General features: G+C 34.0%; 1 protein-coding gene across 1 annotated transcript; it reads left to right on the forward strand.

Moving 5' to 3' along the window:
* Window positions 1-6,375: 6,375 nt before the first annotated feature.
* On the forward strand, window positions 6,376-10,531 carry LOC145006873 (uncharacterized). The gene is made up of 4 exons (XM_078965899.1): window positions 6,376-6,429; window positions 9,188-9,718; window positions 9,920-10,184; window positions 10,299-10,531. Exons 1-4 carry the CDS (start codon window positions 6,376-6,378, stop codon window positions 10,529-10,531), a joined length of 1,083 nt encoding a protein of 360 aa, XP_078822025.1.
* The last annotated feature ends 1,897 nt before the right edge of the window (window positions 10,532-12,428 follow it).

Below are 12,428 nucleotides of genomic sequence, written 5' to 3' on the forward strand. Positions count from 1 at the left end.
CAACCTGCACCCAAATTGTCATTAAGACCCTCATGTGCCATCCACACGAGGTTAAATTAATCTTTTCATGCATTATTTTTATTTTTATTTTCAACAAAATTGATTTATTGTAGAATTGGTAAATCTAGAACACAATACACGAAAGATACATAGAAATACCTGGGATACACACAAATACCAAGAGTATACACTAAATATTAAATTTAGTGAGAAGCATGATGATAATAATAATAAGGAACACCAAGAAAACATACAAACATAAGTAATCTATAAGGCTAGTGGGTCTGGACGCGGCTACCAGTTCGACAACCTCTGCGAACACTAAGCCAAGGCTGAGGCATGCCAAGCTCGGCTCGGCACCTCGACGATGGTTAATCGATGAGAGAGGTTTTAGTTTTCTTTTGACCCGTTTATTACTTAAACCTATTAAAAAATTACAATCTTTCCAAAAAATACTCAATTTAAAAACTATAACTGTTTTTTTTTCTTCAAATTTTAAACCCTCAATCTTCAACTATAAACACCTTCATCCTTATTTATTGTTCACACCATTCCAATCTCCTTAATACTTTTATCTTAACTTTCTTATTTTTCCATCATTTTCTATACCCCTTCATAAAAAGTAGCTATTGTTCGGTCAACTGAAGAAGAGATCATACTCGCTCGTTCATGGATTGATGTAGTAGAACATCCACACCACAATAACTACCATTCGACTACTTTTTGGAGTAGAGTCGCCGATATATACAACCACCAAACCCTTCAACCTCGAAGAAAAGATCCACTCTACGCCAAATGAAGAAACGCACACGCACTCGCAACTTGGTTTACCATTGTGTTTTGTAGGATGATGCATGATACCAGAAATGGTAAAAACGAAAATACTTTTCTAGAGAATGCTCTTAAAGCTTACTGTGTTGAAACTGAAAAAAATTTAAAGCTTGTTAAGCTTTGGTAAATTGTGAGTCAAATCCCTAAATGTCATCAAATTTGAAGTTCATGTCTTCTAATTTTTAATGGCTTATGTGTTTGAATTTCTAGTGTGATGTTTCTAGTGGTCTTGTGACATTTTTTTATTTTGTATGTTTTTTTTTGAATTTCTATGTTTTTAATGGAATTTAAGTTGTAAAAAAATAATATGCTAGCAATATTTATTTTCTAAATTAATTAAAGAAAATATATATTTAGCATGGAAAGTATGACAACCCGCGCCTAACAAATGACAAGTTTTAGCTAAAATGTGATAAAAATGGTGTGATGTCCACATAGACTATGGAAAGTATGGCACCACGTTCACTAGTCTAACTACTAAACCGTTAATAAGACACTTATTGGAAACAAGTGCTCATAATTGCTCATGAACGTATAATACATGAAGCATATACATAATTGGGTAAAAAAAAAAACACTTGGCTAGTCCTTAAACCTTTTGTTCATGCATACAAAAAATTGGCTACAAAACACAACAAATGGACAATGACTTAGTTTGTTTAAGTATTTAGTGAAAAATACACAAAATTGCATGCACATGAAGAATAAACATAGTTATCTATATAGTGAACCTTTAATACAAAAAGCATACATAAAGTGTTTAGTTTTGAAACTTTGTTTTTGTAGTACCAAAAATAGCTTTGGTAATTTCATAGGTTATAACATCAAAATACATATGCTACCATTAAACACATACTTACAAGATAGACTGACCCAACATTAACTATATCAACCAAAGCATGAGCCATTCATGACCATTCATAACGTACATATCCTAATCCAAAAATTGCAAAATCATCAACTAAGGCAACCAAACGATGATCCTATCATTGTCATTACCTACCATATATAAGACATTAAAAAGTAGAATAATCAACCGAGTTTCTAAACCAAAAGCTATCTTCAGACTTTCTTAGCCATCCTTCATCATAACTTCCTTTTAATAAACTAAACATCTTCAAAATAACCAAACTCTTTGACAACCGTTCCAATACATATATATGCCACCAAAACTTTCAAGAACGCTAATACCTTTATAACTAAATTTCTCATACATGATAATGGATATGGAATTGTCCTAATCCTTATGAGCCTATAATCCTTCTATTTCATAGTCATTACTGAAAACAATCACTTCAAAATTGTTACAATCTTCTGACTAGTAATCTAGTGATTACATGGCCTCTAAAGACAACAATTGCTTTGGAAATGCCATGTTTGATGTATATTTTGTTAGGGTAAAAATTATTTATTTGATGATTGTTAAAAAATGTTACTAAGCTGCTATCTGTTTTCAGGGGGAGTTGACTAAGACATTGTTACTTAACTTAGAGAACTCAAGTTTGTTTAATAGTTTGAGTTGCATAAAGCCTAGATAAATTAACATATGGAAGTGTTATCTAAATAAGATATTAATCTTTGTTATTATTTAAACATCTTGAAGATAAGTATGTTGATGTTTAAATTTGAACATTACAACATCCGATGAAGTATTGTGCGGGACAAATATCAACTTAAAAAGCTCGATTATAGGAACTCGTTGTAATAATGCTCGACCAACTTTAATAAAATAAACTACATAGAGAGGAACACCTAGAAATAGTAATAGTATATAACAATGTATAATAAATAAAACTTTTTAAAGGAAAATAAAAGAATAATACGAAAGAGTAATACATCTTACAAAGAATTCCATCAAAAATGTTAAATATAAATCTATTTTAAAACAACAAAAAGCTTTGAAGTCACCAACATTATGTTGACGTTTTCAAACCACATGTATTATCAGGAAGATGAGGAGCTTCAGAGATGGCAATGTGAAGGAAGTGTCTAAAAGTCTCATTTGTTTGCTCATTATTTAGTGTTGTTAGGATATGTGTGTACCATAAAAAATGATGTAACCCCTTTTATAAAATAAATAATAATAATGGTTGCGTTGTATCTTTTGTGTGTTGTTCAATATATTCAATAATAGGGTATGACAGACTTGGATCAAAACTATTGGTTTTATAGAACTTGTAGTTCCTTAGGAACTACAACTATAACCTAGGGCATACACTCTAATTAGGTTCAACCCTTAAACCTAATAATTAAAAGTATCATTATTAGTTAACCTACCAATAAACTACTTACAAAAGATGTGAAAAGGCTGTGAATTTTCTCTTGGGTTATTGAATTTCAGAATGACTATACACCAAAATGGTCTTTCCCACCGAGTTTTCCTACCTGGTTGAGCCTTACTTAATAGTCTTGAAGCACAATACAAACATAAAATACACCAAATAAAACAATATTCATATATATATATATATATATATATATATATATATATATATATATATATATATATATATATATATATATATATATATATATATAAACTCTTATAAATATACCTATCTATCATCACAAAAATCCATGAGATCAAAAACTCAAGATTTTAAGGTCAAATACAACATCTAGAGGTAGTACTGTTGTAAATATTTTTATGTGATTATCACTTGAAATAAGTTGAGTATTCATTTTTATTTTCTAACAAACATTATCATAACATCTCTGGTTCGAAAGATCCTAAAGATTCAACAAGTGTTTAAAGAATCAGATGTTGGAGCACTTGAAGTTGACATGGAGCATGTGAAGTTCACTTGAAGTTGACAAAGACCACTTGAAGTTAACTTACTGTTGACATGGAGCACTAGATGAACATGGAGCGCTTGCACGATTACATGGAGCAGTTGCTGAAAGCAAGTTTAACCGTCATGATCTCAGATGGCACATCTAAATCATACGTGGAACATCAATATATTGATGGATCATCTGGATATTTGATAGCTCATTAAAAACATCGTTGGCTCATCCATAACTTTATGGCTCAACAAGACGTTGATAGATCAACATGAATAATTGGTGGCTCATCTCAAGTCAATGGATCGACATGTTCACATTGATGGCTCAACAAGATTTCACATGACACATCATGTATCATGATCGCATGCCCAAATACTCAATGAAACATGCAGTTCGTCCATGGTCTATCATGAACGACACATTCCAACATTCCAACATTCAAGAAACAACTCAACTTGATCAACGACACTTCTGGAAGCTGATGACATTTTAGAAGATAAGGGAGCAACATGATGTTCATGTTGCTCATCATATTTTCAATGTTGATTAAGAAGGATCAAGAAATTTGAAGACTCAAAACTTGGATGGAACCCTAAGGGAGTACTAACATAATTGGAATATTCCATCCATTCTCTGTTAATTAGGGAAAATGTGTCAAATGATGACTAAGTCATGATGACATGTTAACACCTGATTGGTCAAGCCATCTCACGGGATTTTCCAAAGCCTATAAATAGGCCCCTTGGGATCCATTATAAATTTGCTCTTCCTGCTCATTCCTAGCTTATTCCTGCTTAGTTCTGCTCAATGTTTGTTTAGACTAGTTTTCAGCGAGCCACTTGAGAGTTTCAGTGTGTTTTACTTTCAAACACTTGTAACTGAATTATGATGAATATAAGACACATTTAAATCACTAATCCTAAGCAAAAAAAAAACATTTTTTTACTAACTTGGTTGATTCGGAACTCTTTATTTTCCACATTACTTGCCACTAGACGATTCTGAAACTCTGTTTCAGTATTTTCAACACTTGGACTCTTGTAGTCTAAGGTTCACTAAAATTTCAATTTTCTTCAGTTGGTATCAAAACAACTGAATTTCTCATTTTTTCAGTTGGTATCAGAGCTCATGTGGTCGACTTTGAGACTTAGAACCTTATTCATAAAAATAGTTTTCTCAAGATTCAAACTAGTATCACTTGTTATTAATGGCAAGTGTGAATAAAAACCAAAATGTTCTCTATTCAGTTTCAGTTGCAAACAGTCTTGGTGCACGAAATTGTGCACCTATCCTTGTGCTAAGTGAATACTATTCATAGCTAGATTGCCTCAAGAACTATCTAGAAGGTCATGACTATGGCATATGGACCTTCATTTCCACTAGGAAACATACTGCATAATTCAAAAGAGATACCAAGGTTCTAAGGAACCATTTTTTCCTGAAATCTCTAAAGTTGTTTTTTGATTTGTTTCTCCTACTCTCAACTCTGTGAAAGAAAAATCAAGAAATTTGAGGCTAAGGCAATGCAAGAACTCTTATATGGAATTCATCAAGACATCTATGGGCGATTAATGATTCTGATTGTATTCTTAAAGGAACACCATTCAATGTCTGGAATGCACTCATGAAACAGTTTGAGGGAACTAACAAGATTCTTGCAAATAGGAAGAAATATGTTTTGTTAGACATGGACAACTTCCATATGTTACCTAATGAAACTCTCTTTGATGCATATTCCAGGTACAACATTGTTGTTAACAAGGTGAAGAAGCTCAAAGGTGAAAGATCGCTATAGGATTTCAATATGAAATTCTTGAATATTCTATCTCCTAAATGGGGCACAATACATATGATCATGTTACAAACTACAATCAATCTGGATACTATTTATTTGTTTGATTTGTACGATGAACTTCGACAACATGAGCCTAAAGTCAACAAAGCTGACTCAAGGAACTCCCTTTGATAATCAAGGACTTGTCATGGAAAATTCAACAACCATGGAAAATCATTCTCAAAAACTGATTGCACATCATAATCCTATCCCAAACGATGTTGTTGATTAGTTTGCCAACCAAGGATATGGAGGATATCCTTATCGAAGTTCGAGTATGGATTAACAATACAATCAGAATCCTTACATGCCAACTCAGCAACATCTACAGATAGCGAATGGGTATATGGAAAATCACCAAGCTTTCATTGGAACCATAATGGAATCCCCTCAAATAAATGAGGAAAAGAAGTATGAAGAATGCTTGACACTCCTAACCAAGTTCAATCCAAACTTAAAGAAGTTTGTGAACAAGCCAACTGGGAACTTTAGAGCACAAAGTTATCAGTAACCCCAACACTATCATCATAACTTTGGAAACTTCCAAGGAGGGGACAACAATCAACAGAACTTCAACTCTGTAACCTCCTCCATCCAACAAAAGTATAATTCTTAGAATTATAATTCCGACTCTCAAAGGTAAAACCTAAGATTTCATGATAAAAAGTCAAAGTCTTATGATGATGATGAAGTTATTAGGTGCCACAACTTTCAAGGTGAGAATCATTTTGCTAAAGATTGCAAAATGAAGAGCAAGAAGGTCAAAGTTGAAGCATACTATCTTCGGAAATTTGAAGAACTCAAAAAGAAATTAAAGGATAAAGCTTTCATGGTTATGGAAAATCCAAGTGTGGAAGTTTGGAAAACTGATGATGAAGTAGATCAAATAGAAGAAACATAAGCTTACAAGAGATATTTCTTTCATGGCTGATGATGAAAAAGAGCCTTCTCCTCTCCATAAACAAGTTCTTGAGAAGGTACACTTCATGCTCCGTGATAATTATTTAATAAATGAGCCTTTTCTAGATGACAATGCCCATATTTCTGAAATAATCAAAGAAAATGTTGCCAATGCCAAATATCGTGCAATTACTACAAAGATGAAATGACCGCCAATCAGTTCAGATTTGTAGAATTGAAATGTAAAATGGCTAAGTTAGAAAATGACCTTGAAATCAAAACTGAGGCACATCTTACATCAGTTGAACAATATAGATTTGTATTGAATCAACATAACATCATTGCAAAAGACAACCTACATATGTACGCCCAACTCAACACAAAAATCAATAGCTATAAGGCATCCAAAACCCTTCTTGAAGAAAACTCACATGCCATTCTCTCTAAACCAAAACCATCATGGATCAAATATGGTATTGGTTATGATGAAATGAACAAACAAATCATGAGTCCCAATACTCAACCATAGTTGTTTCCATGTGATCCAAGTCTCTTCACTAGAGACAATGAGGATCAAGAGGATGTGGTAACTTGCAGTCCTGATGTAATTACCACTTCAATCTCAAGTATCCCACTGGAAGTCACATCATCCCATGATCTTCCAGACTTGAACACTAAGTCTAACTCTCTAGTTTAATATTATCTTGATTTTACTACAATGGAAAGTTTCAATTCAGAAGATGCCACTTCTGAAAAATCAAGTATCTCTACCTCAAAATCTAATGGTAAACAACCTAAATCATATGAGCCAATAAGATATTCTAAGACTGAACGTATTGAATTCTTCAGTCAAGAAACATTTCCACCTCTCAATGTCTTAGTCTTTGGAACAAAGGGCTTAGGAAATAATTATTCTAAGAAACAATAGACTGGGAAATCTCCAATTCAAGTCAGCAAGGATGAAACCTTAAAGACTATGAGTGATGAGAAAATTGTTGTTGAAATACTCAAGAGAATTTTTGTTCCAATAAAAATCACTTAACCCAGTCCAAAACAAAAAGAAACAAGTGTAAAGCCAACTAATGTCTCTAAAGATAAGGGAAAATAGAAATATAATGTCTCTAAAGATCAAGGTCCAACTATAGGCCATCCTTCAAAACCCAAAGTGTTTATGACTACAAATAATAACAAGGAAAGAAAGACCAAGAGTGTTGCAAAGGCTAAGCCAAGCCAAGGGAAGATAAGACATACCAGTACTCCCAAAAGTTCAAGGACTCAAAGAACCTATCCTTTAAATCATGGTTGCTCAAATTCTGGATTTCCAAACCAAATTGAAATCCACCATCAGAGTAGTTTCAGACCTAACAATCTTCTAGATTTATCTGAAATAATGAGAACAAGACCTGTTCCAACCAACCCATTCATGTATCAGAATAATAATTACCATATGAATTTTATTATTAGTCCATATTGTGGTTTTAATCCATCTATGGGAGGCAAGCACATGTTTGAGGGAAACACTATGTTTCCAATGATCAATCAGTTTGGGGGAAATACCCAGTTTCCTATGTTTGATAAATTTGGAATGCCTGTGAACTATAGGTTTCCTTCATTAGGAATTCCTACTCATTTCACTAACCCACCATCTTTCTCTCAGACCAAGCCTCAAAATAAGAGCTCTAAGAAATCCAAAACCAAGGTCTGTAAAAAAACAAGCAAAACCAAAGCGGTTAATGGTAAACAAGAAAAGACTATCCCAACTCCAACATGTCCGAAGAAAGCTAACACTTAAGTACCCAAACAAACATAGGTACCTAAACCTTCTCTCTAAATGCATGCTTTTGTGATGGGGTACCACACGATGATACATGGTACATTGACAGTGGATGCTCCAGGCACATGTCTGGGCACAAAGGTTACCTCAGAGATTTCAAAATCTCAATGCTAGGTTAGTATGTTACTTTCAAAAACAACATGAAAGGAGAAGTTATAGGATATGAAAACATATCGAATGGAAGTTTACCATTAAACGTGTAGCGTATGTAGATGGTCTTAAGCATAACCTTATCAGTGTTGCTCAACTTTGTGAAAATGATCATGAGGTTTTGTTCACCAAAACCAAGAGTTTGATTATGGATACCAATAAGCGCACACTTGTTTATTGCCTAAGAAATGGGAACATGTATCCTCTTGATATTGAATTAATTGAGGGAACCCCACATATATGTCTTCTTTCTAAAGCTACTTCTGACATCAAATGGTTGTGGCATAAAAGACTCTCTCACCTTAACTTTGGTTATACAACAAACTCATTGGAAAGTATCTTGTGAGAGTACTACCATTGTTAAAACTTAACAATGATATACTTTTTACTGCCTGTAAACAAGGAAAAATTTCCAAATCTCCTGACAAAAATATAACAGAACATATTGTATCTGAACCTCTTCAACTTATACATATCGATCTGTGTGGTCCTACTATAGTTCCTAGCTTAAGTGGTAGGAAATACATTCATGTGATTATTGACGACCATACCAAATTCAATTGGGTGTACTTTTTGCGAAAAAAAAATCTGAAACCACCAATGAGTTAATTAACTCCATTCGCTACATAGAAGTTAGGGTAAGAAAGCCACTTAGAAGGCTGAGAAGTGAAAATGGTAGCGATTTCAAGAATAATGCCTTAGATAGCTTTCTTGTATTCAAAGGCATTGAACACAACTTTTCTACACCCTACACTCGAAAACAGAATGGTGTAATTGAAAGGAAGAACCTGACACTATGTGAAGCTGCTTGATCCATGTTGATCTTTGTAAATCTACTGCAATACTTCTAGACCAAAGCCACTGCAACCTCCTGTTTCACTCAAAACAGATCCTTAATCAACAATAAGCTTGAAGTCACTCCTTTTGAAAATATGAAAAAGAAGAAGCCTAAATCTAAATTCTTTCACATCTTTAGATGTTGTTGTTACATCAAGAACAATAGAGATCAACTAGGAAAATTCGCACCCAAGGCTGATGAAGGTATCTTTCTTGGATATTGCCTTCATGTTGTAGCTTATAGAACTCTAAATATGCGAACCAGGGTGATAGAGGAAAGTAGTGATGTTCCATTTGAAGAAAGTTATGTGAGGGTTCTGGATCCAAACCACTTTAGTCCTGAACTAGTAGTATCTTTTGATAAAATGAACCAATCATCACCTACTAATGGTTCTACTCCATTCCATGCTACTGAAGTAGATGTCAAGTTCCTTTTTCCAACTCAACCCTCAGCCCTAGAATCAAAAAATCTCACAAAAAGAGCTTCTCTTGATGTCTCTCAACCTCATCAACCATCAAAGGACTTCAGTTACACAAAAGATCAGGTTGATAGGGAACCATTTTCAAATGATTCTATTCCTAAAAGTCCTTTAGAATCTTCTGAACCATCTACCCCAACCTCCTATCATTAATTTGGACCAGTCATAAAACTAGTCACTGCATCTTTTAAGGGGGAACCACCTTTGGTTGGTGCCATTCTTAAGGGTATCTTACTATACTTGCAACCATCTAGTCTATGGTTTCAGGGGGAACCCCATTCAACTGGTTCCAATCTTTCAAGTTCCTTCACATCCTCTCCATCTGTTGAAGTTAAATGTGCAACAGTTGAGTGGGAACCACCTGTTTCACGTAGTTTCAGAATCTTTCAAGACAATCTTTTTAAAGGAACATTCACTTCTGACTACCCACCCCGTCTAAGAGATCAATATGAGATATTTTACACTCCTCAAATTCTTAGGGAAACTCGTCTCATAAAATGGACAAAGGATTATCCAGCCGGACAAATCTTAGGTAACCTAGATTTTGGAGTTGTGACTCATTTAACAACCAAAAATGAATGTCTATGTGCAAGCTTTCTATCCATGATAGAGCCCAAATAAATCAAAGAGGCTCTACAAGATGCAGATTGGGTAAAAAAAATGCAAGAAGAGTTAGTTGAATTTGAACGCAACAACATGTGGGATTTAGTTCCAACACCAGAAGGAGTATCATTTGTTGGTTTAAGATGGGTCTATAGAAACAAGAGTGATGAAGATGGAGTCATCATCAGGAACAAATCCAGACTAGTTGTTAAAGGCTACTCGCAACAAGAAGACATAGACTACGATGAAACCTTTGCACCTGTTGCAAGAATATAAGCCATTAGGATTTTCTTGGCATTTACTGCACACGAGAACTTTAAGGTTTACCGAATGGATGTGTAGTGTGCATTCTTAAATGGCGAAATTGATTGGGACGTCTATGTTCAACAACCTCCTGGATTTGAAGATCCAAAGTTCCATAACCATTGCTATAAGCTTTAAAAAGGTTGTCTATTGATTGAAGCAAGCTCTAAGAGCATGGTATGGAACATTGCCCAAATTCTTGAAAGATTCCAAATTTTAAAGAAGTTCTATCGATCCCACACTCTTTAGCAAAATCCACAACAACCATATGATCCTTTTACAAATCTACGTCGAAGACATCATTTTTGGTTCAACCAACAATGTCCTTCATGATGAGTTGATGAATAGAAAATTTAGAATGACTATGATGGGTGAGCTTAACTCTTTCCTAGGTCTACAAGCCCGTCAATCTCCTAAGGGAATAGTTAGTGGTTAAGAGAAGTATATCAAAAACCTGTTGAAGAGATACTCCATGGAGAATGCATCAAATGCAAAGATACCAATGTCTACATCCTACAAACTTGATTTAGACCTTGATGGGAAATATGTAGATCACAAACACTATAGAGGAATGATTGGCTCATTACAATATCTTACAGTTAGTCGACCAGACATCATGTTTTCAACATGTTTGTGTACACGCTTTCAAGCGATTCCAAATAAACCACACCTCATGATAGTCACAAGAAATTTTAAATATTTCAAAGGAACTACATCTTTGGCTCTATTCTATCATGCTAAAGGAAACTTCTATCTCTAAGCATTTACTGACTCAAATTATGGAGGATGCAAGCTCGATAGAAAGAACACTTCTAGTAGCTGTCAATTCTTGAGAGGTAGATTGGCCAGTTGGACTTCAAAGAAGCAAACATGTGTTTCAACATCTACTGCTGAAGCTAAGTACGTTGTTGCCGTCAGTTGTTGTTCTCAAGTGACGTGGATGCCAACACGACTAAGAGATTATGGATTAAAAATACAACATATCACCATATGCTGTGACTCTAAAAGTGCAATTACAATCTCTGACAATCTAGTCAACCACTCAATAACAAAGCACATTGATATCAGGTATCACTTCCTAAAATATAATATTCAGAAAGGTCATATTAAGCTTCATTTTGTTCCTACAACAACGCACTAGAACGCCCTTGTTGACGATCCTTTACTCTGACAGCATCTAGGGTTCCTCGAACAATGTGATATCTCACACTGGGTAAATCCTTAACCCTCCCCCCTCTGACTAAGACTACAGAATGTTCTTGTGAATTATGGCCAATACCGGGTATATAAGCAGTGATTTCAAATCCAGAGGTTAATCGTACTCTGGCAACTTTACGTAAGGCAGAGTTTGGGTTTTTGGGGTGATAGTGGAAATGTGTTCACAAAAGCTCTAGATGAATCCAAGTTCTTACACTTTCTAGGATGACTTGGCATATTTAACCCAAATTCTTTAGGCATTTGAAGTTTTTTTTTTTTTTTTTTTTTTTTTTTTTTTTTTTTTTTTTTTTCAAAAAGTTTTTTTAAGAAAACTCCAAAAATGTTTTAATTTTTTTTGCTTTATTTTACACAAAAGAAAACTCCAAAAATATTTTACTTTCATTTTTACGTTATACAAGAGAAAACTACAAAATATTTTATTCTCTGTTTTTTTGTCTTTATTTTAAACAAAAAAATACCAAAAAGATTTAATCTCTCATTTTTTCCAATATAATGCAAGTTGTTATCACAACTATGAAAAGGAAGAAGGTTAGTTGCTCCAGACTTTAATGATTTTTCAAAATAATAAATTTTGTGGTTCTTTAGTTTGCTTTAGTACACAACTAATATTGGTACTATAGTGATCATTAACAAGCTTCATTGTGTTATAGTT

The sequence above is a fragment of the Lactuca saligna genome, chromosome 7, assembly GCF_052625555.1.
Source record: "Lactuca saligna cultivar CGN05327 chromosome 7, ASM5262555v1, whole genome shotgun sequence".
Taxonomy (NCBI): Eukaryota; Viridiplantae; Streptophyta; class Magnoliopsida; order Asterales; family Asteraceae; genus Lactuca; species Lactuca saligna.